This window comes from Chrysochloris asiatica, unplaced genomic scaffold (genome assembly GCF_000296735.1).
Source record: "Chrysochloris asiatica unplaced genomic scaffold, ChrAsi1.0 scaffold00242, whole genome shotgun sequence".
Lineage (NCBI taxonomy): Eukaryota > Metazoa > Chordata > Mammalia > Afrosoricida > Chrysochloridae > Chrysochloris > Chrysochloris asiatica.
Genome location: NW_006408760.1, coordinates 1,235,640 through 1,259,670, shown reverse-complemented (window position 1 = coordinate 1,259,670; position 24,031 = coordinate 1,235,640). Strand labels below are relative to the sequence as shown.

At 46.2% G+C, this 24,031-nt stretch overlaps 1 protein-coding gene and 1 pseudogene across 1 annotated transcript in view; one reads left to right on the top strand and one right to left on the bottom strand.

Moving 5' to 3' along the window:
- Positions 1–10,878: 10,878 nt before the first annotated feature.
- Positions 10,879–11,416, top strand: LOC102827969 (annotated as a pseudogene).
- Positions 11,417–15,298: 3,882 nt separating this feature from the next.
- The window catches only part of COL23A1 (collagen, type XXIII, alpha 1), a 544,452-nt gene continuing 535,719 nt past the window's right edge, over positions 15,299–24,031 (bottom strand). Inside the window, exons 26-29 of the mRNA XM_006873486.1 lie at positions 18,511–18,564; positions 18,088–18,174; positions 16,102–16,140; positions 15,299–15,580 (exon numbers count right to left, since the gene is read on the bottom strand). Of these exons, the coding sequence (XP_006873548.1) occupies positions 15,299–15,580; positions 16,102–16,140; positions 18,088–18,174; positions 18,511–18,564 (462 nt within the window). The remainder of the gene's footprint in view (positions 15,581–16,101; positions 16,141–18,087; positions 18,175–18,510; positions 18,565–24,031) is intronic.

Below are 24,031 nucleotides of genomic sequence, written 5' to 3'. Positions count from 1 at the left end.
GGCGCGGCGTAGATGGCGTGCTCAGGTGGCAGTCGGTGTGCAGTCCCGGCAGCTGAGAGCCAGCGAAGTGGTCAGCCTCGGAAAGCCCGCTTCTCCAGGTCCCGCCTCAGGCCCCACCCCAGGCCCCACCCCCTAGGCTTCCCCTCCCCCCCTCCCCCCACCCGTAGATGACACATTGGGTCCCGCCCTTCTATTCATTTATTCCTTCGGCAGACGAACCTGACTGGGGGCCCCCACCCTCGATTCGGCCCTTGGTAATGGTCACACTTTTGCCAGGTTTGTGCTCGCCTCAGTACTGCTCCAACCATAGTTCCCTGGGCCTAAGGAAAGAACCCCACTTGGGTAGAGCACAAGGACTTCCTGCTTTGATGAACCCTGGAACCATGGTTGCAGCCTGGGCTGAGTGGCTTGGGCAACTGGGAAAAGGGAGGTTCCTGTTTGTTTCTCTCGTGGTTTCCAGCTCTCTGCTTCACTCCCTTTCTGCTGTTTTTTCCTTCTGTTACTTTTTTTTTTTTTTTCTTCCCTTCTGTTACTTTTAAAACTGTTTATAAACTGTTTATACACTGTTCCTCTTAAAACTGTTTAATAAACTCCTTAAACTATTAAAGAACATTTGGACTTTTCTTGTTTTTAATTAGAAAGCAATTTAATAAAAGCAGAATTGAATCTTTTACATGATTCTTGAAAAACAAAATGTCTCCGAAATTAACTTGAGAGGTTGCTTGTGGTCTGTACTTTTTTCCTGAGGTCCTCTCACACCAGCTCCCCACCATCCCTCTGTGAAATGTGAATGTAACCCAGGTTCTTGTAACGTATCTGTTCCTCCTCTTAGGTGAAGCAACCCATAGATGCCTCCACACTGGATAGTTACCACTTTTAATGTAATGTGTGTGTTTGAGATTCTTGTTTGGGGCCCCATCTTTGGCCCTTTCCAGGCCCATACTCCAGCCACAGTTGAGGCCCAGGGCAGGTCTGAGACGTCAAGAAGACTTCCAGGATCTGCTGTTGGGCCCACATCTTCCTGGCTCCAGGGCTGTCCGGTGTCAAAAGGAGATTAAATCAGAGCCTAGACCAAGCAGGCCTTTCTTGGTATCCAGATGGGGCAGGACAACACCAGGATACCTCCCTATCTCCTGCTCAGTAAAGTGGCATCCTTCCTGCTTTTGGTCCATGCTCTCATGCTAGTCCTTCCAGGGGCATGAGGTCAGGGGACAGGAAGAAGTGACTGAGCCAAGATTTGCTTAGACTCTTAGCAACTCTATATAAAACAGAGCAAACACTGCCAGGTCCTACATGTTGATCAGCTGTGTTGGGGGCTTCCTCTTTTCTGCTGACCCTATATTAGGAGTCTTGGTGTGGTGCTGTAGGATCAGCACTGGACTGCTAGCCACAAGGCTGGTAGTTCAAACCCACCAGTCGCTCCTTGGAAACTCTATACAGGATTAGTAGGAGTCAGAACTGATTGGACAGCACTTAACAGCAACAATATACTTGACCAAGGGAGTCTGGTAGCTCCATATGATAAGCAATGGATTGCGAACCGCAGGGTCTGTGCTTTGAGCCCGCAAGCCACTCCATGAGAGAAAGATAGGGTTTTCTGCTCCCATAAAGGAGTTCAGGTAGCATACTGGTTATGAGTCGGGCTGCCAACCTCAAGGTCAGCAGTTCGAAACCACCAGCGGTTCTGCGGGAGAAACATGAGGCATTCTGCTCCCGTAAAGATTTACAGCCTCGGAAACCCTGTGCAGGGTCACTATGAGTCGGAACTGACTCCACGGTACTTAACAACAACAATAACAACAACAACAACAACAAAATAAAGATTTAAAGCCTCAGAAACCCTACAAAGGGTTGCCATGAGTTGGAACCAACTTGGTGGCACTTAACAAGAAGCATGATGCCATTTCCCAGGGACTGGTCCCTCCTGACAACATGCCCTAAGTTTGTTAGACTAAATTTCAACATTCTCGCTTCTAAGGAATATTCTGGCTACCAAGACAGATTTGTTTTTTCTTCTGGGAGTCCATGGTACTTTCAATATTCTTGGTCAACATCATATTCAAATTCACTGATTCTTCTCTGATTTTCTTTATTGATTGTGTAGCTTTCACATGCATATGAAACATAGTTTAAGTCAGGTGCACCTTAGCCCTCAAAGTGACATCTTTGTCCTTCAACACTTTAAAGAGGTCTTTTGCAGCTGATTTGCTCAATGCTATACATCATTTGATTTCTTGACTGTTGCTTACATGATTATTGATTGTAGATCCAAGTAAAATGAAATCCTTGACAACTTCAGTCTTTTCTCTGTTTATCATGATATTATTTAATGTTCTAATTGTGAGGATTTCTGTTTTCTTTACAGTGAGTTGTAATCCATACTTAGTGCTTTAAGTTCTCTTCATTTTCAGTAGCAAGTTTGTGTCATCTGTTTATTGAAGAAGGTTAATGAGTTTTTCTCCAATTCAATACTGTGTTCTTCATATAATCCATTTTCTTGGATTATTTGCTCAGCACAGAGATTAAATAAGTAAGGTGAAAGAACACAACCCTGTCACATACATTTCCTGAACTTAAACCACAAATTAATGACTGGCTCATAGCCTATATACAGGTCCTACATGAGCACACTGAAGTGTGGAATTCTCATTCTTCACAATGTTATCCATAGTTCGGAATGATCAATAAAGCACAAGTAAACATCTTTTTTTGTTGGTATTTTCTGCTTTCAGCTAATAGCTATCCATCCTCAGCAATGATTTCCCTTATTCCACGTCCTCTTCTGATCTGTCTTGAATTTCTGGAAGTTCCCTGTTGATGTATTGCTGCACCATTTTTGAATTATCTTCCACAAAATTTTTCTTGTGTGTGATATTAATGATATTGTTTGATAGTTTCTGCATTCACCTTTCTTTGGAATGGGCACAAATATAGTTCTCTTCCAGTCATTTGACCAGGTAGTTGTTTTCCAAATTTCTTGACATTGACTAGTGAGTGCTTCCAGTGTTGCATCAGTTTGTTGACACATTTTCATTGGTATTCCGTTAATTCCAAGAGCCCTGTTTTCTGCTAAGGCCTTCAGTGCAGCTTGGACTTCTTCCTTCAATACCATTGGTTCTTGGTTATATGGTGATTGCATGCTGTTGAGTTAGTTCCAACTCATAGCATGGGGTTTCCGAGGCTGTGTGGCATTGTAGGATAAGCACGAGACCTCAAGGTCGGTTTGAACCACAAGGTGGCTGTTCAAACCCACTAGCCACTCCTCAGAAATCCTATACAGGGTTGCTATAAATCAGAACTGACTTCATGACACTTATCAACAACAAATACTTATGGAAGCAGAAAGTCTTATCTTTCTCTCATGGAGCAGTGAGCAGCCCAACTTGTAACCCACTAGGCTACCAAGGTGCTGACCAAGTCTTTTTGGTCCAGTAACTCTGAATGATGCTTTGTACATCATTCAATATTTACCCCATAGACTTCTTCAATGTTTTAAAGTCAAGGATGGAATTTTTCTTTCAGCTCTTTCAGCTTGAAAAATGCTGAGTGTGTCCTTTCCTTTTGATTTTCTAACTCCAGGTCTTTGCGCCTTTCATTATTATACTTTGTCTTCTTGAGCTGCCCTATGAAATTGTTTTCAGTTTTTTTTACTTCATCATTTCTTCCATTCACTTCAGCTATGCTATGTTCAAGAGCAAGTTTCAGAGTCTCTTCAGACACCCACTTTGGGCTTTTCTTAATTTGCTATCTTTTTAATAACTTTCTGCTGTCTTCATTATATGAAGATCTTGACTCGTCTGGTCTTTGTTCATTGTGTAAAATCTGTTCTTGATATGGTCTATAAATTCAGGTGGAATATACTAACAGTTGTACTTTGGTTTTCGTGGATTTGTTTTAATTTTCTTCAGCTTCAACCTGAAGTTGCATATGAGCAACTGACTGTCTGATTCACAGTCTGTCCCTGGCCTTAGTTTAGCTGTTGATACTGAGCAGCTTCTCCATCATCACTTCCCATGTTGTTGTTGTTGTTAAGTGCCGTGGAGTCGGTTCTGACTCATAGCGACCCTGCACAGGGTTTTCGAGGCAGTATATCTTTACGGGAGCAGAACGCCTCATCTTTCTCCCGCGGAACCGCTGGTAGTTTCGAACTGCTGACCTTGTGGTTCACAGCCCGATTCGTAACCACTACACTACCAGAGCTCCTCATCTCTTCCCATAGATGTAGTCAATTTGATTCCTGTATCTTCACCATGTCCCAATCTGGTGAAGTCCACAAGTATAGTCACTGTTTATGTTGTTGAAAAATGGTATTTGCAATGAGTAAGTTCTTGATCTTGCAAAATTCTACCATGTGATCTCTACCATCATTTGTATCACCAAGGCCATAATTTTCAACTACAGATTCTTCCTCTTTTTCCAGCCTTTGCATTCCTATCACCAGTAATCATCAAAGCATCTTGATTGATTTTTTGGTCAACTTCAGACTGAAGAATTTAGTAGGATTCTTTAATTTCTTCATCATTGACTTTAGTGGTTGGCATGTTTCTTTGAGTGATAGTGATATCAATTGGTCTTCCTTGTAGGCATATAGATATTATTCTATCACTGATAGCATTGTACTGTAAGATAGATTTTGAAATGTTCTTTTTGACAATGAATGTAATGCCATTTCTCTTGAATTTGTCATTCCTGGCATAGTAAACTATATGATTGTCTGATTCAAAATGACCAATACCTGTGAATTTCTTATCATTAATGCCTAGGATGAGTGTTAAAGAGCAAAGATGTCAGTTTAAGGACAAAGGTGTGCCTGATCCAAGCCATGGTATTTTCAATACATGTGAAAGTTGAACAATGAGTAAGGAAGACCAGAGAAGAATTGATGCATTTGAATTATGGTGTTGGTGAAGAATATTGAAAATACCATGGACTGCAAGAAGAAGAAACATCTCTGTTGGAAGAAGTACTGGCAGAATGCTGGTTAGAAGTGCGGAAAGCGTGTTCTTTGAACACGTTGTCTGAAGGAATCAGTCCCTGGAGAAGGACATCATCCTTGATAAAGTGAAGGGTCAGCAAAAAAGAGGAGGACTCCCAACAAAACACAGTGGCAGCAACAATGTGTTCAAATGTAATGGTGATTGTGAAGATGTTGGAGGACCAGGCAACTGCTATGAGTCAGAACTGATTTGATGGCAGGTAACAACGTAACAGCAAAAGCTTAGCATTTTGATTTTTATGCATTCCATTTCATTTTGATGACTTCCAATTTTCCTGGATTCATATTTCATATATTCCATGTCCCAATCATTAATGGATGATTTCAGCTGTTTCTTCTAGTTTTGAGTTGTGCTCCATCAGCAAATGCAGGTTCTGAAAGCTTTGTTCCACTCACATCATTAAAATCCACTTTACTTTGAGGAAACAACGCTTCCTTAGTTGTATTTTGAGTAGCTTCTAACTCAAGGGCCTCATCATCCAGCACTATCTCAGACAATGCATCACTGTTATTCATAAGTTGTTTTTCAGTGACTAATCCTACCATTCGTCAGTTTGTCATACTGTGATGACTTTCGCGTTGCTGTGATGCTGGCAGCTATGCCGCTGGTACTTTAAATACCAGCAGTGTTACCCATGGTGGACAGGCTTCAATGGAGCTTCCAAACAAAGACAACTAGGAAGAAGGAGTGTCGGGTTACTTCTGAATCAGTAGTCATTTGAAAACCTTATGAATAACAGCTAAACACGGTCTGATACTAGAAGATAAGTCTATCAAGTTGAAAGATACTGAAAATACAACTGGGGAAGAGCTGCCTCCTCACAGTACAGTTAACCATAATGACTTGAATGGAGCAAAGCTTTCAAGACCTTTGTTTGCTGATGGAAAACTCAAAATAAGGAGAAACAGCTGTAACACTCATTATTCACTGAAGCATGGAACGTATGAAATATGAATCTAGGAAAATTACAAGTCCTCAAAAATGAAATGCACAATGATAGATATCCTAGGAGTTAGTGAGCTGAAATGGATTGGTATTAGCCATTTTGAATAAGATAATCAGATAGTTTTCTACACCAAATTTCAGAGGAATAAAAAAGAACATTTCAAGATTTATCTAGAAATAAAATGCTTCTGTGATAGGATAATATCCACACACCTATAAGGAAGACAGTTAACACCACTATTATTCGAACTTATGCACCAATCAATAAGGACAGTGATGATGAAATTGAATAATTGTACCAATGTCTTGGAGTCCTCGTGTGGCACTGTGGGCTAATGTGCTGGACTGCAAAGTTGATTTGAACCACAAGGTCACTGGTGCAGCTGCACCTTGGGAAACCGATACAGGGTCGTTATAGGTCGGAATCGACTCAATGGCACTTAACAACAAACAACCAACTTCTTTACTTAGAAATTGATAAAACATGCAATCAAGTTTCATTGATAATTGCTGGTAATTGGAGTCTGAAAGCTGGAAACAAGGAGGAAGTATCCATGGTTGGAAAATATGGGCATGGTGATAGCAACGATGCTGGAGATTGCATGATAGAATTTTGTAAGACCAAAGACTTCATTGCAAATACCTTTGAAAACAACACAAAAGATGACTATATACATGGACCTCACCAGAAGGAAGAAGCAGGAATCCAGTAGACTACATCTGTGGGAAGAGATGGTAGAGAAGCTCACTATTACCAGCAAAAGCATAGCCAGAGGCAGACGGTGGAACAGACCATCAATTGCTCCTATGCAAGTTCAGAGTGAAGCTGAAGAAAATCAAAACAAGTCCACGAGAGGCAAAATATGACCTTGAATATGTTTTTTTTTGTTGTTGTTAAGTGCCACTGAGTTGGTTCCAACTCACAGTGACCCTGTATAGGATTTCCAAGGAGGGGCTGGTGAGTTTGAACCACTGACCCTGTTTTTCAAACTGATCTTGCATTCTAGCTCATTATCCTGCAGCACCACACCAGGACTCTGACCTTGAATATGTCTCACCTGAATTTAGAGACCATCTCAAGAACAGATTTGATGCATTACACACTAATGACAGAAGACCAGAAAAGTAGTGATGACATCAAGAACATTATACAGGAAGAAAGCAAAAAGTCATTAAAAAGATAGGAAAGAAAAAAAACCCCCAAAATATCTGTAAGAAGAAACTCTGGAACTTGCTCTTGAGTCTAGAGAAGCTAAAGCAACTAGAATAAATTAGGAAGTAAAAAAGCTGAATAGAAAATTTCCAAGTGCAGCTTGTCGAGAAGACACACTCAAGTATTATAATAAATGTGCAAAGACTTGGAGTTAGAAAACCAAAAAGGAAAAACACTCAACATTACTTAAGTTGAAAGAACTGAAGGCAAAAATTCAAGCCTTGGGTTGCAATATTGATGGATTGTATGGACAAAATACTGAATGATGCAGAAAGCATTAAAAGAAGATGGAAGGAATACGCAGAGTCACTGTACCAAAAAGAAATGATCAATGTTCTACCATTTCAAGAGATAGCATATGCTCAAGAACCGATGGTAGTGAAGGAAGAATTCCCAGCTGTACTGAAAACAAGGCTCCAAGAACTGACAGAATACAAATGAAACTGTTTCAGCCAATTGATGCAGCCCTGGAAGTGCTCACTCATCTATGGTAAGAACTTTGGAAGACAGCTACCTGGCCAACCAATGAGAAGATCTGTGCTCATTCCAGAGAGAGATGATCCAACCGAATACAGAAATCATCCAACAATATCATTAATATCACATGCAAGTAAAATTTTGTTGAATTAAAAAATGGTTGCAACATTACACCAACAGGAACTGCCAATAATTCAATCTATATTTAGAAGAGGATTTGGAACTCAGGCTATCACTGCTGACATCAGATGGATCTTGAATGAAAGCAGAGAACACCAGAAAGATGTTTACTTATACTTTTTTTGACTGTGTGGGTTATGATAAACTATGGATAGCATTGCTAAGAATGGGCATTCCAGAACTCTTAATTGAACTCTTGAGGAACCTGTACATAGACCAATAAGCAGTCATTTGAACAGAACCAGGGGATACTGAATGGTTTAAAGTCAAGAAAGGTGTATGCTCAGGTTGTATCCTTTTGCCATACTTATTCAACGTGTCTGCTGAAAAAGTAACCGGAGAAGCTGGATTATATGAAGAAGATCATGGCATCAGGATTGGAGGAAGACTCATTAACAACCTTCAATATGCAGATGACACAACCTTGCTTGCTGGAAGCAAAGAGGATTTAAAATAGTTACTGATAAAATCACAAAGTCTACAGCCTTCAGTATGGACTGCACCTCAATGTAAAGAAAATAAAAATCTTCACAACTGGAAAAATAAACAACATCATGATAGAGAAAAGATTGAAGTTGTCAAAGACTTCATTTTGTTTGGATCCACAATCATCACTCATTGAAGCAGCAGTCAAGAAATCAAACAACGTATTGCATTAGGCAAATCTGCTGCACGAGATCTCTTTAAAGTATTAAAGAGCAAAGATACCAGTTTGAGCACTAAGGTGCATCTGACTCAAGCCATGGTATTTTCAATCACCAAACTTACATGTGAAAGTTGGACAGCGAATAAGGAAGACCATAGAAGAATTGCTGCATTTGAATTATGGTGTTGATGAAGAATCTTGAAAGTACCATGGACTGCCAGAAGAACAAGAAAATCGGTGTTTAAACAAGTACAGTCAGAATGCTCTTTAGAAGCCAGGATGACAGACTTTATCTCACATACTTTGTGCATGTTATCAGGAGGGACCAGTCTCTGGAGAAGGACACCATGCTTGGTAAAGTGGAGGGCTTGCGAAAAAGAGGAAGATTCCCAATGAGATAGATTCACACAGTGGCAGCAACAATGGGCTCAAACGTTGCAACAATTATGATGCTGGTTCAGAACCAGGCAGTGTTTTGTTCTGTTGTGCATAGGGTGGCTATAAGTTGGAACCGATCCAATGACAGCTAACAACAACAATGATCCCTCATAAGTGAACTGCTTATTCCTTATCCCTAATCTGTTATTAGTCTGGAAGCTTCAATGACCTGTTCACCATTGTTGACCCTGTTGGTATCATAGAAACACACAAACCACCATAGTATGACAAACTGACATGTATGAGGGGATGATACACAGCAAGGATTAATAAATATCTTCCCTCTCACTCTGAAGGGGGTACTTTGAGGTAGAGTTACCCTTACTAGCACGGAGATCCAAGGCGCCTCAGCCCTTGAGGCTCAGCGTTGACACAGGGTGGTCCCTAGTATCTCAGCCAGGACTTTGAGCAAGTCACTCACTCAAGTCTCCTTACCCCAGGGGGGTGGATGACCCCAAGCTCTGAGGAGTCAAAATTACAACCTAAATCAAACTCAGTGCCATCGAGTCCATTTCAAACCACGGCAACCCTGTATAGAGTTTCTGAGGTTGCCAATCTTTCTGGGAGCAGCAAACTTCATCAGCAGACTCTAAACTTTGACATTTGCAGGCCTAAGGATAAGCATAGCCACAAGAGGGCAACAGTGGACTAAGAATGGCCCCATCCTGCCCAAAGAAGCAAGAAAGGGACTCCCTTGGGTTTGCAGGGACAGGGAATACATGACTTCTATTCTTGGTGTGGCACTGTAGAATAAGTACTGGACTGCTAGTCACAAGGTGGGCAGTTCAAACGCACCAGCCACTCCTTGGAAACTTATACAGAGTCACTATAAATCAGAACCGACTTAATGGCACTTAACAATTCCTGCAAGGCCAAGTAGTTTTTAAAGACAAATTAGAGGACATCAAAAAGCCAGGGTCCAAACCCAAGCTGACTACCTTGATCTAGCTGTGCATCTCTGGGCAGGTGAATAACCTCCCTGACCCTTAGATTTCCCATATGTAAATATTAAATAGTGACCCCCTACAAAACAGATTTGATGCATTAGATACTTTGTTAAGTTGCTAAGTGCGATCGAGTCGGTTCTGACTCATAGTGACCCTGTATAGGGTTTCTGAGGAGCAGTTGGTGAACTGGAAGCGTCGACATTGCGGTTCAAACTGACCTTACAGTCCAGCACATTAACCCGAAGCCCCACACCAGGACTCCACATTAGACACTAATGACTGAAAATCAGAAGAATTGTGGGATGATATAAAGAACATCATACATGAAGAAAGCAAAAGGCCACTAAAAGGATAAAAAAGAAAAATACAAAAATGGATGTCACAAGAGACTCTGAAACTTGCTTTTGAACATAGAGAAGCTAAAGCAATTGGGATAATTTCAGGGGCAGCTTGAGAAGAATAAAATATTATAATAAAATGTGCAAAAACCTAGAGTTAGAAAACCAAATGGAAAGAACACACTCAGCATTTTTCAAGCTGAAAGGACTGAAGAAAAAAAACTCAAGCCTCAGGTTGCAAGATTGAAAGATTCTATGGGAAAAATATTGAATGATGCAGAAAGCATGAAAAGACGATGAAAAGAATACACAGTCACTGTACCAAAAAGAAACAAATGATGTTTAACAATTTCAATACGTAGCTTATGATCAAGAACCGGTGGTAGTGAAGGAAGAAATCCAAAGTACACTGAAGTCATGGAAGAAAAGCAAGTGTCCAGGAATTGACAGAATACAAATTGAAATGTTTCAACAAACTGATGCAACATTGGAAGCACGTCTCTATGCCAAGAAATTTAGAAGACAGCTACCAAGCCAACCAATTGAAAGAGATCCATATTTGTGCCCATTCCAAAGAAAGATGACCCAACGGAATGAGGAAACCAACAAACAATAGCATTAATACTACATGCAAGTACAATTTTGCTGAAGATAATTTTTTTTTAAATGGTTGCAAGGCATGGTTCTCACGCTGGCGGCAGGGGTCGGAGTTCAGAGTGAGCGTCTCGGGAGCCAGAGGAGGAAGATGGCGATGGAGTCACACGTCACCCAGGAGGAAATTAAGATGGAATTGGAAAAGCTGACCCACCTGGAGAAGACATGCCCACTGCTGCTGCTGTGTGTCTTCACCACCAGTAACAGCTGCCGCCACCGGATGTACAACTTCTGCGGAAACGTGCTGTCCAGCAAGCAGCGGATCTACACTTGGATGGATGCAACTTTGTAAGAACTGACAAGTTTAGTGAAAGAGGTCTACCTAGAAGCTAGAAAGAAAGGCACGCACTTCTATTTTGCCATTGTTTTTATAGATGTTAAAAAGACCTGGCTACCCGACTCGATGGCACTTAACAACAACAACAAATTGAGTGAAGGAGATTAGTAGCACCATGTCTGTCAGAAAGCCGACTGAGGACTCCATGATCCTGCAGTTGCAGAGGATCCAAATAGATTATTTGGACATAGCGATTACCCCTCCAAATAGGGCACCACCTCCTGGACACATAAGGCCATATTAAATTGCTGTTTCTTGAATATATTTTCCAGTCAGTTATGTAAAATAAACTTCACTCTTTTTCCTTCCCTGATTATTGCCATTAAGCCTTTAAACAAATTATAATGCAGCTATATAGATTAGATCTGACTGTGTTATGGCATGTATAGGAATTGAAAGTCCATATTGTTTCAAGCTATTTTGTAAAATATGAAGAAAGTAAGTGCTCTTAGCATTCTGTGTAAAACTGCATTGTTAAAATACATGTGTGCAATCAACTGGTGTGTGAAAGTTAATAGAGGAATAGGAATAGGATTTAATCTAATACATATTGAGGGTTTATGCTAAAAAAAAAGAAAAAAAAAAGGTTGCAATAGTAAATCGACAGGGAGCTACCAAAAGTTTGAGCTGATTCAGAAGAAGATATGAAACAAGGAATATCATTACTGATGAAAGATGGATCTTGGTTGGAAATAGAGGATACCAGAAAGATGTTTACCTGTGTTTTATTGAGTATGCAAAGGCATTTGACTGTGTGGATCATAACAAACAATGGATAACATTGCCAAGGGTGGATATTCTTGAACACTTGGTTGTGCTCATGAGGAATCTGTAGACCAAGAGGCAGTCACTTGAACAGAATAAGAGGATGTTGAATGGTTTAAAATTAGGAAAGGTGTACATCAGGGTTGTAGTCTTTCACCATACTTATTCAATCTGTATGCTGAGCAAATAACCTGAACCATTGGATTATATGAAGAATGTGGTACCAAGATTGGAGGAAAACTCATTAACAGCCTGAGATATGCAGAGGATACAACTTTGCTTTCTGGAAGCCATAGGAAGTGGAATACTTGCTAATGAACATCAAAGCCTTCAGTATGGATTGTATTTCAATATGAAACAAAAATCTTCACAAATGAATCAGTAAATATCCCCATGATGAACAGAGGTAAAAATTGATGTTGTCAAGGACTTCATTTTGCCTGGTTCCACAATCATCACTCATGGAAGCAGCAGTCAAGAAATTGAACAGCGTATTGCGTTAGGCAAATCTGCAGCACAAGACCTTTCTAAAGTGCTCAAGAGCAAAGATGTCAGTTTGAGGGCTAAGGTGTGCCTGACTCAAGTCATGGTATTTTCGATAGCCTGTGAAAGTTGGACAATGAATAGGCAAGACCATAGAAGAATTGATGCATTTGAAGTATGTTGTAGTGAAGTATATTGTAAGTACTATGGACTGCTAAAAGAACAAATAAATCTGTGTTGGAAGGACAGTCAGAATGCTCCTTAGAAGCCAGGATGGCGAGACTTTGTCTCTCATACTTCAGACACGTTGTCAGGAGGGATCAGTCCCTGCAGAAGGACATCATGCTTGAGACATTGGAGGGTCAGCGAAAAAGAGGAAGACCCCTAATGATGATGGATTGGCACAGTCGCAGCAGTAATGGGCTCAAAGCATAGAATCGAAATGATGGCGTAGGACCCCGCCAGTGTTTCATTCTCTTGTGTATAGGGTCGTTAAGACTCGGAACCGACTTTATGGCACCTAACAACAACAGTCACATAGTCCTTCACCTTCACAGGATGCGTGTGGGCATCAGTGAGGTAACTGAGTGGCAGGAAGAGTGATTTGCTCACAGTGAGGGGCAGTGGGCGTGCAAGGGTTATCCTGGAATCCCAAAGGAGGATCTGACACCCAGTGAGTCCCATTGTTTCTCTTCCCTGTTACGATACTATTGGCTTCCCTAGTGACCAGGTGTCTTTATTTATGATATTCTTTTCCTTATAATTATTTTCCCCTTCATCCCAAGTTAACACATGTCTACCTTCCTGCCAAGGACACACCTTCCCGTCCTCTCACCCTCCCTTTTCCTTATGCACTGGTAATCATCAGAGAATGTCTCTTTTAGTGTGAAAACATTTTTTTTTTTTTTTTACTTTTTACAATAGTGGTCGTATACAATATTTGTCTTTTTGTTACTGAGTTATTTCACTCAGCATAATGACCTTCTGGTTGTTCCACGTTACAAGGTTATTTCGCAGATTCATCGTAACTCTTTAATGGCTGCATAGTATTCTACTGAGGGTATGTACCACAAAGTCTCTTTACCCACTTGTCTGTTGATGGCATTAAGTGGTTCCCCTCACTTTGCTGTCGTGAACTGTGCTACAGTGACCATGGTTGTGCAGATATCTGTTTTGAGATTGGACAGTGAGAGGCCTACTTCTTAACAGCTCCTTCGGGAACCAGACATGGGATTTGGGATCTTTTCCCATTAGAGCCAGTGTATGCCTGGACCTCTTCTGCTAGTCAGGAGACTATGGCAGAGATTTTGGGGGGACTGCCCACACTGTAGCCCTCTTTAGATCACAGTCCTTGGAAGAAGAAGGCCTGAGACACCATGATTTCTGGGTCCCTCTTCAGCTCCCTGGATGTGCTTGGCTTTACCATCTGTGAAATAGGCACATTCGATGGGTGTCTGTCTCTGAGTTGTTACTCAGGCCCGCTGGGATGAGAGATGGGACGTGCGCTGCAAGTGAGGAGGCAGTGAACTATGAGAGTGTCAAGGCACTTGGCCTGGCCTAGGTTCTTGGCACATTCTCCACAGTGAATCCTCGACCAACCAGAACCCCAGTGGTTAGTGTCACCATCCCATTTACAGAAGATGTGCTGACACTTCCCATTGGGAGGTGGTGTCTGTATCCTTCCCCTTAAGTCTAGGTGAACCTCTGACCCTGGTGAGAAGTGACCTGTGAACCTTCTGAGGCTTGGCTATAAAAGGCGAAAGAAAGCTTCCAGCTGACCCACTTGGGACATTTGCTCTTGGGATTGATTGAGTCTTCATGCTTTGAGGAAGCCTAAGTCACATGGAGTGGTCATGGGTGGCGTTCTGGACATCTGAGGTCCCAGCTGACAGCCAGCATCAACTGCCAGACAAGGGAGCAAGGAAGCCTTTGAGAAGATTCCAGCTCCAGTATCTGCCTGTGGGGGCATGAAGATCACCAGCTGAGCCCATTAACCCCCATAGAAGTAAGAAATGATCCTTGTTTAAGGCAACGAGTGTTGGGGTGAAGTGTTACGCACGGTCACATGACAGCAATGTGAAGTGGAGTCTGAGTCTACCTAACTCCAACTTCATCTTTTGCCCCAGCCCTGAACTCCCTCTTCTGGTTTCTGGGTTGGCCCAGGGGGAGCCTCCTTTCTCCTCTCCAGCAGTGGCCAGGCTGAGATGGTGCTGGGTGGAATCGTGACCCAAAGAAGCCTGGAGGTCGTTTGCAAGGACAGGCACATCCAGGCAAATGTTTGTGTTTTATTACACGCAGCAAAGTCCTATTAAACAGATGGGAGGTGAGACGTGGGAGTGGAGCTGGTGGCTGGGACCCTCGTCAGAGGTGGGAAAACCTCTCATCTGAGGGCAGGTGGCCCAGGTCAAAACCCTGTTTGGCTGGCACGGGACCAGCCCAGAAGTTTGCTTCACCAGCACAATTCATCAGGAGGGCTAGCTGCTCAGAGCTCTCCCAGGCTGCAGACTTGGGGACAATGAGTCTGAATGCTCTGAGACAGAGACCTGTGTCCGCTGGTCAGCAAGGTACCCTCAGATCTGTGCCCTGGATGGTGTGGGGCAAAGGCAGGAACAGCAGACCGAGGCCCTCCGATCTCTGCATTTGGAGGATACTGGGCTCCCTGCAGTTGGGCCCACCACTGTCCAATGATCATGGCCAGAGGACAAGTGTTCTTAGGACAAGCTGACTGTCTGAGGCCAGCTGACCCAGGCCACCAATGGGAGTCAGATCCACTTGGGGGTGCTACTCACAGGCCTCAGTGTCCAGCTGCAGGTACTGGTGGGAGGTTTTTTCTGGGCCTGGTGCTTTCAGTGCCTGGAGACTGGGTAAGCTGGCTGGGCTAAGACTGCAGGAGGGAGAGGCCAGAGCAGTTGCCTTCAATCCCTGGATGGGACTCCGGAACATCAGGGAGTAGGTTCTGTGGTGCGGTAGGCAGCTGTGAGTCTTGGCTAATCGTGACCGAAGGTCCAGCCGGCGTGTTCCCATCCTCACCAGAGCCAGGCACCATCACTGTCGTCTCTTTCCACAGAAGCCATGTCCGGTGGATGCTCCCCTGCAGTGTCCTGTCCATGCTCCTGCCAGTGGTACAGGCTCCTCCATCTGGGGCTGAGCTGGGCACACTCTCCAACGTGAAAAGGCCACAGGTGATCACATCCCATGAAAAGGATCAATATATTACTGTTTTGTTTTTACAAAAGTTAAAAATGTCCACACGGATCTGTACAGGTTGTGAGCTGGGTGCTCAGGTCACTGGAAAAAGAGGGAAAGATGGGAATGAGTAGTGGAGGGAGGCCCTGGGGCTGCCCCTTTTCTGGTAGCTCTGTCTGGCCCATTTCGGACTTCCTTGTTCAGGCTCCCAATCTTGCTCCCTTTCGGGAGTAAGGTTTGGACAGAGTCCCAGAAGGCGCTGATGGCAGGATCCAGATTGAGTTTACAATGACCAACAAGGCAGGTCAGGCACAGCCCCCAGGACCACATCCCCAAGCTTCAGGCTAGCAGAGCCAAAGCTAGATTATGCTGGGGACATGGTTGATCAGCCATTGGGCACCCTGAGTGAGGGCGCCAGTCCCCAGAGACCCTCCCATCTACCTAAGCTCCCCCTCCTCTGAGCCTGAGTCACAGAGGCTATGCCCTTCAAGGTACCTTATGCCAGCAGCCGGGAACGGGCAGCCCATCAGGGCCCTAGAAAGGAAGAGAGTGTCAGTGAGTGGACATGGGGCTGCTCCCTTTTCTAACACCTTGGCCTACACCCAAGATGGAAGAGGGATGTGGTCTGAGGATCTGTCAAGTAGAGCCACTGTGTCCCGCTGAGGCAGGGCTCCAATGGCGGCTGGGTCATGGATATGATGGCCCTTCCCTGAACTTGCACAGAGTGTGTTTGGAAGCGCTCTGTGGGGTCTTAATTTTTTAGGCACAATTGTCTGGTAGGCAAAGATAGACGCTGTAGAGAAGCAGCATCAGGGCAGATTGTCGCTGGTCAGGAGGTGACCTGGGGCTGGCCCTGCTGAGTGGCTGCATGGCTTCCTGTGTAGCAAGCCAGTGGCTCTGACCCTCACCCCCAGGCCTGGGAGCTGTCCACTTTGGGCAGTCTCATCTCCATGAGTGTCCCCCCAGGCAGCCCTGTATGTTGTGTCTGGGGTCCGAGTGGCATACCGGATGGGTCAAAGTTGACAGGGTAGAAACTGGTCATGGGGCGAGGTGTCTGTCCAGGGACACCAGCAATGCCCTTTTAGTTATCAGACCAAGTGGGGGAACCAGTACCCTCGGCAGCCTGATGGAGGATTGGAGATGGGCAAGGTCTGAACCTTCAGCCAAGAGTCCCTGGGGGCACTGGGGCAGAACACACTTCACTCTGATCCAAGTCACAAAGCTTAGGCCTCAAACCCACAGGACCAACTTGCTGGGGTCATGTGGCAGGGGAACAGGCCAGGGTGGGGTGGGAGAGGCAGATAGAAAGGAAAGAGGATCGAGGAGGGTGGGACCACAGGAGTGGGAATTAGCATCCCTACTCAACACAGCATAGCACAGCACAGCACACAGCAGGCAGATACTATACCACAGGGCAGGGCCCGCTGCCCCACGCCAGACCCTTCGAGCCCGGTGCCCCTCGCTTGCCTCCATATTTAGGATTCTCCTGTTTCAAAGACAAGGGCTTACTGATGTGGAGGGCCCCGGGCCACTTTGTGTGTGTGTACTCTGTTCTTCTTATCTTTTTCTGGATGAATCTTCAAAACCACCTGGGAGATATGGGTCACCACACCTACTGTATGGATGAGGAAGTTGAGGAATGTTGGGGGGCCTGCAGTGACTCCTTCTCAGCCCCTGTCTCTGACCTCCTTGAGACTCTCTCCTATGGAAGACCCTCTCCACAGCCTTCACTGAGTGGTGTGGTGTGAACGTTTGGTGGGTTTGATTTGGGAACTCAGAGGTCTAGTCTCTCCTATTTTTGCTGCGCTGCACTAGAAGAATGGGGCCCAAAGCCCTCTAGGAAGGGGGACTGATTGATGGTGACTCTCTGGGACTCTGGATCTGCTGGGCCATCATGGCCTGTGCTGAAAGGACAAAGGAGGAAGGTTCTGAAGAGGAAGTAAATGGGAGAAGGGGAGCAAGGGTGGGGCTACCCTACCCCAGCCTAGAAAAGGATTCTTCTGGGTAGGGAAGAAAAGAAGGTGAGGGATAGACACCCCAAGAGGGTGGGATGAGGAAACTAGGAAACTGAGTTTTGGCCCAAATTTGCCTCAAGTCCAGAGAGAGTCAAGCACAGACTTCATCTCCAGGGCAGAGGTGGGGGACACTGGAGGCAGTGGTCTTTGACTGCCTCCCATCACTGCTGGGCTACACTTCCCAGGGCCTAGCTCCACCCAGAAGCCTCAATATGTCTTGATAAGGTCAAGCACCCTCCCTCATTTCTAGTACCTTCTCACTCCCCTCTCAAGATTAGACCTCACAGGCTGGGTGCCCTGGGCTCAGTGAGGTATTGGCAACAACCCAGGCCAGCAGATCATGGTGGTTGGCGGAGACTGGAAAGGGGGTAGGAAGACCTGAGTGCTGAGGACAAGGGAATCTTGGTTGACCCTAGCTGAAGGGGTTAAGGCCCTGGGTTGGAGCCCCTCCTACTCTGACACTTACCACAGGGCATGGCTGGTCCAAGCCTGGTGGTCCTGGCTCCCCCTTCTGACCTTTCACTCCTTTCCGACCAGGGACTCCTCGTTCCCCCTGCACAAAGTAAGATGGGGGATTGTTATGACTGCCAGGCTTAGATCCCTTCAATATCTGAGAGGGATGGGGAGGGTGCCCACAGTTACTTGTCCCTGCTGCCCTCAGCCACGCCTCTGTTGGGTCTGGCCTCTACCAGTCCCCTCCTTCCCACCTGCCTCCACCTTTCCTTTGCCTGCTTCTTGCTTCCTGGTACCCCGCTCCCACCTTGTCGCTATCCTCTGCCTCCTGCCCTACCTCCTCCCCACACCTGTTCCATGCCCTCGCCCCTGCTCTATCTTCTTTCCACTGCCACTACCTCCTCCTTCTTGCCCCACCTCCTTCCCTGTGCCCCACCTTCTCTCCACGTTCACTCCGGTCACCTTTCTCTCCTCGGGGTCCAGGGAAACCCTGGAAAAAAGATTAAAGGTGAAATCTGAAAACAATGTTTGCCTCCCCATCCATGGGCCTTCCCACTCATGTAGTCTCAACTGTTAGTCGACCTGTATGTTGGGTAGAGGATGGTTGAGGGGACAGGCAGACAGGGCACCAGTACTGCTCCCTCCCTAGCAGAACACTTCAGCTTCATGGGCGGAGCTGCCAGCAAGAGACTTTCTCTCAACTCACAGCCAGGACAGCTGGCCTGGTTTATGCTTGGCAAGGGACAAAGACCCAGGAAACCCATGAAGTTTGTGGCGCTATCTTGTTGTTGTTGTTGTTGTTATGTGCCATCGAGTCGGTTCCGACCCATAGCGACCCTGTACAGGGTTGCTGAGTCCAAACCGATTCCATGGCACATAACCAACCAACCAACCAATGGCTTCACTTACATGAAGCAAGGGGACTTCTGGAACTGGAGTGGGCGAGAGGCCTAAGTGACCCTCTCCTCTGATTCACAATGTATGGAGAGGAGACACTGAGGCACAGGAGGTTCCACCCTTGCCTAAAGCTGAGTAAGCAGCAGATTCAATGCCACCCCAGCTCTGACTAGGGGTGCAAGGGGACCGGACTCACCCTGAATCCCCACTTAGAGTCTAAGCAGGCAGCACACACTACATCACCTTTGGGCCCGGGGCACCGTCCACGCCGCTCTCTCCTTGGGGTCCCATGCTCCCTGGCTCACCCTGAAACAGAGACATTTATGGGAGAAGGATCAGATAGGGCATGTGGGTGGGGGGTCTCCTAGTGCGGAGGAGTCTGCAGACTCTCCCAGTGAAGGTACTTAGGACACAGCCTCCACCTTCCAGTTTGGGACTTGCCCCAGAGTAGGACCAGCCCAGGGGCTCATTTTGGAAGCACTTTGGCCAGGGTTTGGTGACTGCTGACAGGGGTAAGGAGGAGTAAGGATGACACCCCAGTTCTTAGCTTGGGGACAGGGCAGAGAGTAGAGTCATGTGAGTTGGGACCCAGGAGGACCTAGGGCATGGGAGGAGTGAGTGGTCTGTATGTGAAGCCAGACTATTGGTGAACCAGTAGGTAGGACCTCCTGCTCCCGCTCCCTAGTCTGCTCTGGGCACCAGGAGTACCCTGTGCCTGCACTGGACCTAGGAGAGAGGCTTTATTATACAGACCAGACCCCTGGAAGGTGGGAGGCAGGGGACCAATGGGGGAGGGGCATGCACCTACCTTGGGCCCTGGAGGTCCAGGGGGCCCTGGCAGGCTTGGTGTTCCATCATTGCCCTGTGGACAAAGCACCTTAGGCCAAGACCTGGGACATTCCCATGATTGGGATGCCCCTGGCACAGGCCTTCCCAGAGCAGTTTTCAGAAAGGCTCAGGTGAAGGCAAAGGGTGGGGGATGGAATCCTACCGGGCACAAAGATTCTTTTCCAGCCAAAGGCCCTGTGTTTCTCCTCAAAAACCTGCTGTGGCCTCCCTGCCCACTGCCTCCAGGTGGCGCTCGGGTCCTTCCTGACTGGTCCTTAGACTCCTCTGGCCTCACAGGCTCCTTCTCTACAAACAGGCCGGGTTGTGCTCTGCCTCTGCACCCTTACACATGCTGTTCTTCCTGCCTGTACTGCCTGCTTCTCCCACTCTTCTCACCTCAAATGCTTCCTACTGGGGGTAGGGGGAACCTTCCCAGATCCTCTGGTGGTCAGCTGGTCTCTTTCTCTTCTGGGCTCCCCAGCACATGAGCCCACTTTTTGTACCAGCACCTAACACACTGGGCTGGGGTTGCTCCCCTCTCTTCATTGCCCTTCTAGGGCAGAGGTGGGATATGAGCCATTTCTGTCCCTTGTCCCCACCAGGTATTTGCAGAATGAATGAACAGACAGGTGAAGAAGAGAATGGATTCATTCATTCAGGTGTTTTGTGATCACCTCCTGCGGGCCAGGCAGCCCAGTCCCTGGTCAGGTGGGGCGGTCATTCGTATTCGGGTCAGAGGCCAACAGAGAAGAAATATTGTATTCAGATAGGTACACATTGTGTATCAGAAGGCAGAGTAAGTACGGGGGAAGAGATCTAGAGAGGGACTGGGGACAGGCCTGTCTCTGTCAGTGGCCTGAGGTCTCCTTGAGGAGGGGACAACTTTGTTGGACCTGAGTGAGGAGGAGAAGATGAGATCAAGGGAAGGTGACGGGAAGCTTACTCCAGTTCAGTGGTCCCTGAACTTGAACAAATATGAGAATTGCCTAGAGGGCCCGCCCCTGAGGTTCTGACTTAGTAGAGCTGAGTGGGCTGAAAATTTGCAATTCTAACAGGCTTCCAGGAGTTGCCTGTTAGAACTGCAGCAGCTGATGCTACTGGTCTGGAGCCAACATTGTGAAAACCATTGTTCCTAGTCCTGAAGTGGGAGCACATTTAATGTGTTTGAAGATGGCAAAGGATGAATTAACGAGTAGACGAATGATTGTGTTCCTGGCCCACCTTTCCCACAAGACAGAGCAGCCACCCTGAAGTGCACCCAGGGTACACTTGGGGTTGGTGAGGAAAAGGGAGCTTTTCCTCCCCAGCATCTGTCCTTTTCCCCAACCACTTCCTGCCACTCCAGCAAGAAGCTCTTCCGCAGGCTCCTCACCTTCTTTCCAGGAATGCCGGGCTCACCCTGAGGGAAGACAATGGCGCAGGAGAAAAGTCAGAGTCACTGGAGCATGGCTTGAACCCCGGGCATCCCAGCCCTCAGGGAAAAGTGGCACTGACTCCCTACACCCATGCTAGCCCAGAGACCCCTGCATTTCTCAGAGTCTTGGGTTCCACTTCCAAGTTGGACTGACCCATGGCAAGTCACTTCCTATCTATACAATGGGTCTGGGTGAGAGATACAGAGATAACATATTGAAAGGCCAGTCTCCATTCTGTGCACATGGGGTAGATGTGCAGAATGTAGCTTACTCCCCACCTTCCCTCTTCCAGGGACTCTGGCTCCTTCACAGAGGATGGTGGCCTCCTGTCCCTCCCCAGCAGGCGCTGCTCAAGGAGGGAGGAAAGGAGAGCACCAACATCTGGAGAGGACTTTAAAAGCTGACATATTTTGAAAACATTATCCTGAGTGAAATAATCCAGACACAAAAGGACAATTACTATATGATCCCACTTATTTGAACTATCTAGAAAAAGGCAAATGCCTAGGAATTAAAATTTATTAGAAGTTGCCAAGGCCTGGGGGTGGGGGAAACACAGGAAAATGGGTTCTTATTGCTTATGGGGTATTGAGTTTCTGTTTGGAGTAAGTGATGAAAAAAGTTTTGGAATATATAATGATGACGGTTGTTCAAAATTGTGAATGTATATAATGCCACCAATTGTACACTTGAAAATAATTAAGAAGGCAAATTTTATTTTATACATGTTTTACCACAAAGTTAAAAATAAAGAAGCTAATATGTTTCATTTTCCCTTCTTCACAGCCCTGTGTGAAGGCAGGGAAGGGTTTACAACGGCCACATTTAACAGATGAGCAAACTGAGGCCAAGTGAGATGAAGTAATCTGCCAGAAGGTGATAGTTAATAGTAGAGCTGGGACAGGAACGCCATCCCCTAACCCTGTAGCCAGTGGGAGTGTGGAATACTCACCTTGGGTCCGGGGGTTCCTTTTGGGCCCTGGAATAAGAGAAGAGTAGGTGTGAGACATCATACTCAGGGCAGCTCCTGAGCTTGTCTTTTTACGACCCTCATTTGATAAAGAGGGAAACCAGGTCCCAGGGAGGTAGAAGTAGGCCTATCATGGGAACTGGGCTGTGCTACCAGCTCCAGGCCTGACTCCTGGGGTTGGGCAGCTTTTGCTTCAGTTTCAAACACTGAAGAGTGGTTTGCAGACTTTCCCCCAGGACTGTGGGTCTGATTGATGTGCCAGGGCTGACACCTTACACATCCAGTTCTCCACCACTTGTGAGGAAGCAGAAATGGGGGCAGGGGTACACAGGCATGCCCACCCAGTATGTGGAGGGTATATGTGGGCAAGGGACTGCCGTGTTTGGGAACCATGGTGTGCCAACTTGGGCCTCTGAAATGTCTTGGATACTGACCATCTCCCCTTCTTGTCCAGACTCTCCTTTGGGACCCTGGGGAGACATAAGACATTAGTAATGACGGGATGCAGGGGTTTCACTCCATTTAGCCCAGATTGTGTGCCTGACCCTGGGCTGGGGTTCTACGTACATGACTCTACTTCTTCCTCACCCAACCTCCCCCTCCCACCCTCAAGGAAGATATACTTGGTCCCCATTTCACAGTGAGAAAGTTGAGGCTCAGCATTTCCATGGGGAATGGATGAGCCAATTGAGCCGCTACCAGAGATAAGCCCCCCGGTGGCCATTTGGTGGAAATGTCAGCTTTGCATTGGGTAGGAAGTACAGGTTGACCCCCCCACACCACCCTGACCCCGTGGTTTAGGAAAGGTAGTCTGAGTTCCAGGATTTGTATTAGGAATATGGGAGAAAAAAACTTGCTAACAAATTAACATTAGGAGAGAGAGCACCCCAGAGAGCAAGTGAGACTCAGACACACAGGAATAGGGGCTGGTAAAGACCTACAGAGAAAGTACCCATGTCTGATTGGGTCAGGATATTGGGACTGAAATTGAAACTAAGATCAAGGTTAGGGTCTACTAGGTTAGAGTTGGCTTTAGAGTCAGGGTTAGAATCTGTAGGAGTCAGGGTTGGGTCTGGAAAATAGTATGAATTAAGATATGGATCAGCATTTGGGAATGAGTTTGGGGCCAAGGTTTTAGTTGGGATTTACAGTTAGGGTTAGGGAGGTGGTTAGTGTCAGATTTGATGAGACTTTTGGTTGTGGTGAATATTAGGGTTAGGATTGAAGCTGGTGTCAGGGTGGGCTCTGACTTGGGATTTGGGTTGGGGTTGGGTTTTAGGCCAGGATGTTGGGTTTTTATAGGTTCAGGACCAGGTCCTGGTGGTCCAACTCCATGCCCCTTCTTACCGCTGGGCCTTGTGATCCCCTGGGGCCATCTTTCCCAGTGTCTCCAGGAGGGCCTCGGGCTCCAGGGGGCCCAGGAGGTCCTGGGAGCCCAGCAGATCCATCTTGCCCTTGGTCTCCCTGGAAGACATGGGGCTTGGTCTGGCTTTGAGGAGAATAAGGAGAGGGGGCTTCCTCAAATGAGCAGTCCTCTTCCCCCCAGCCCTCGGGGCAAGTTTAAGGGGCTTTGTCATGTTACATTTTACCAGATCTTGGCAGCCACACTAATGCCTTGGTGTGAGAGGCCAGCAGGACCTTTCCTACATTCAAGGAATGTGCCAATACCTCAGCTCACTAGTGCCCGAAGTCCACATGCCGCATGGTGGATGTGGGAGACAGAACATGTGAGCAGCCAACCAGAAAATCTTCCCAGAAAGACCACCATCGCTGGTCAACTCCTGTCCTTTCAGACATTTATTTCCCCGAATTAAAACCTATATTCACACAAATGTTTTATTCAAACA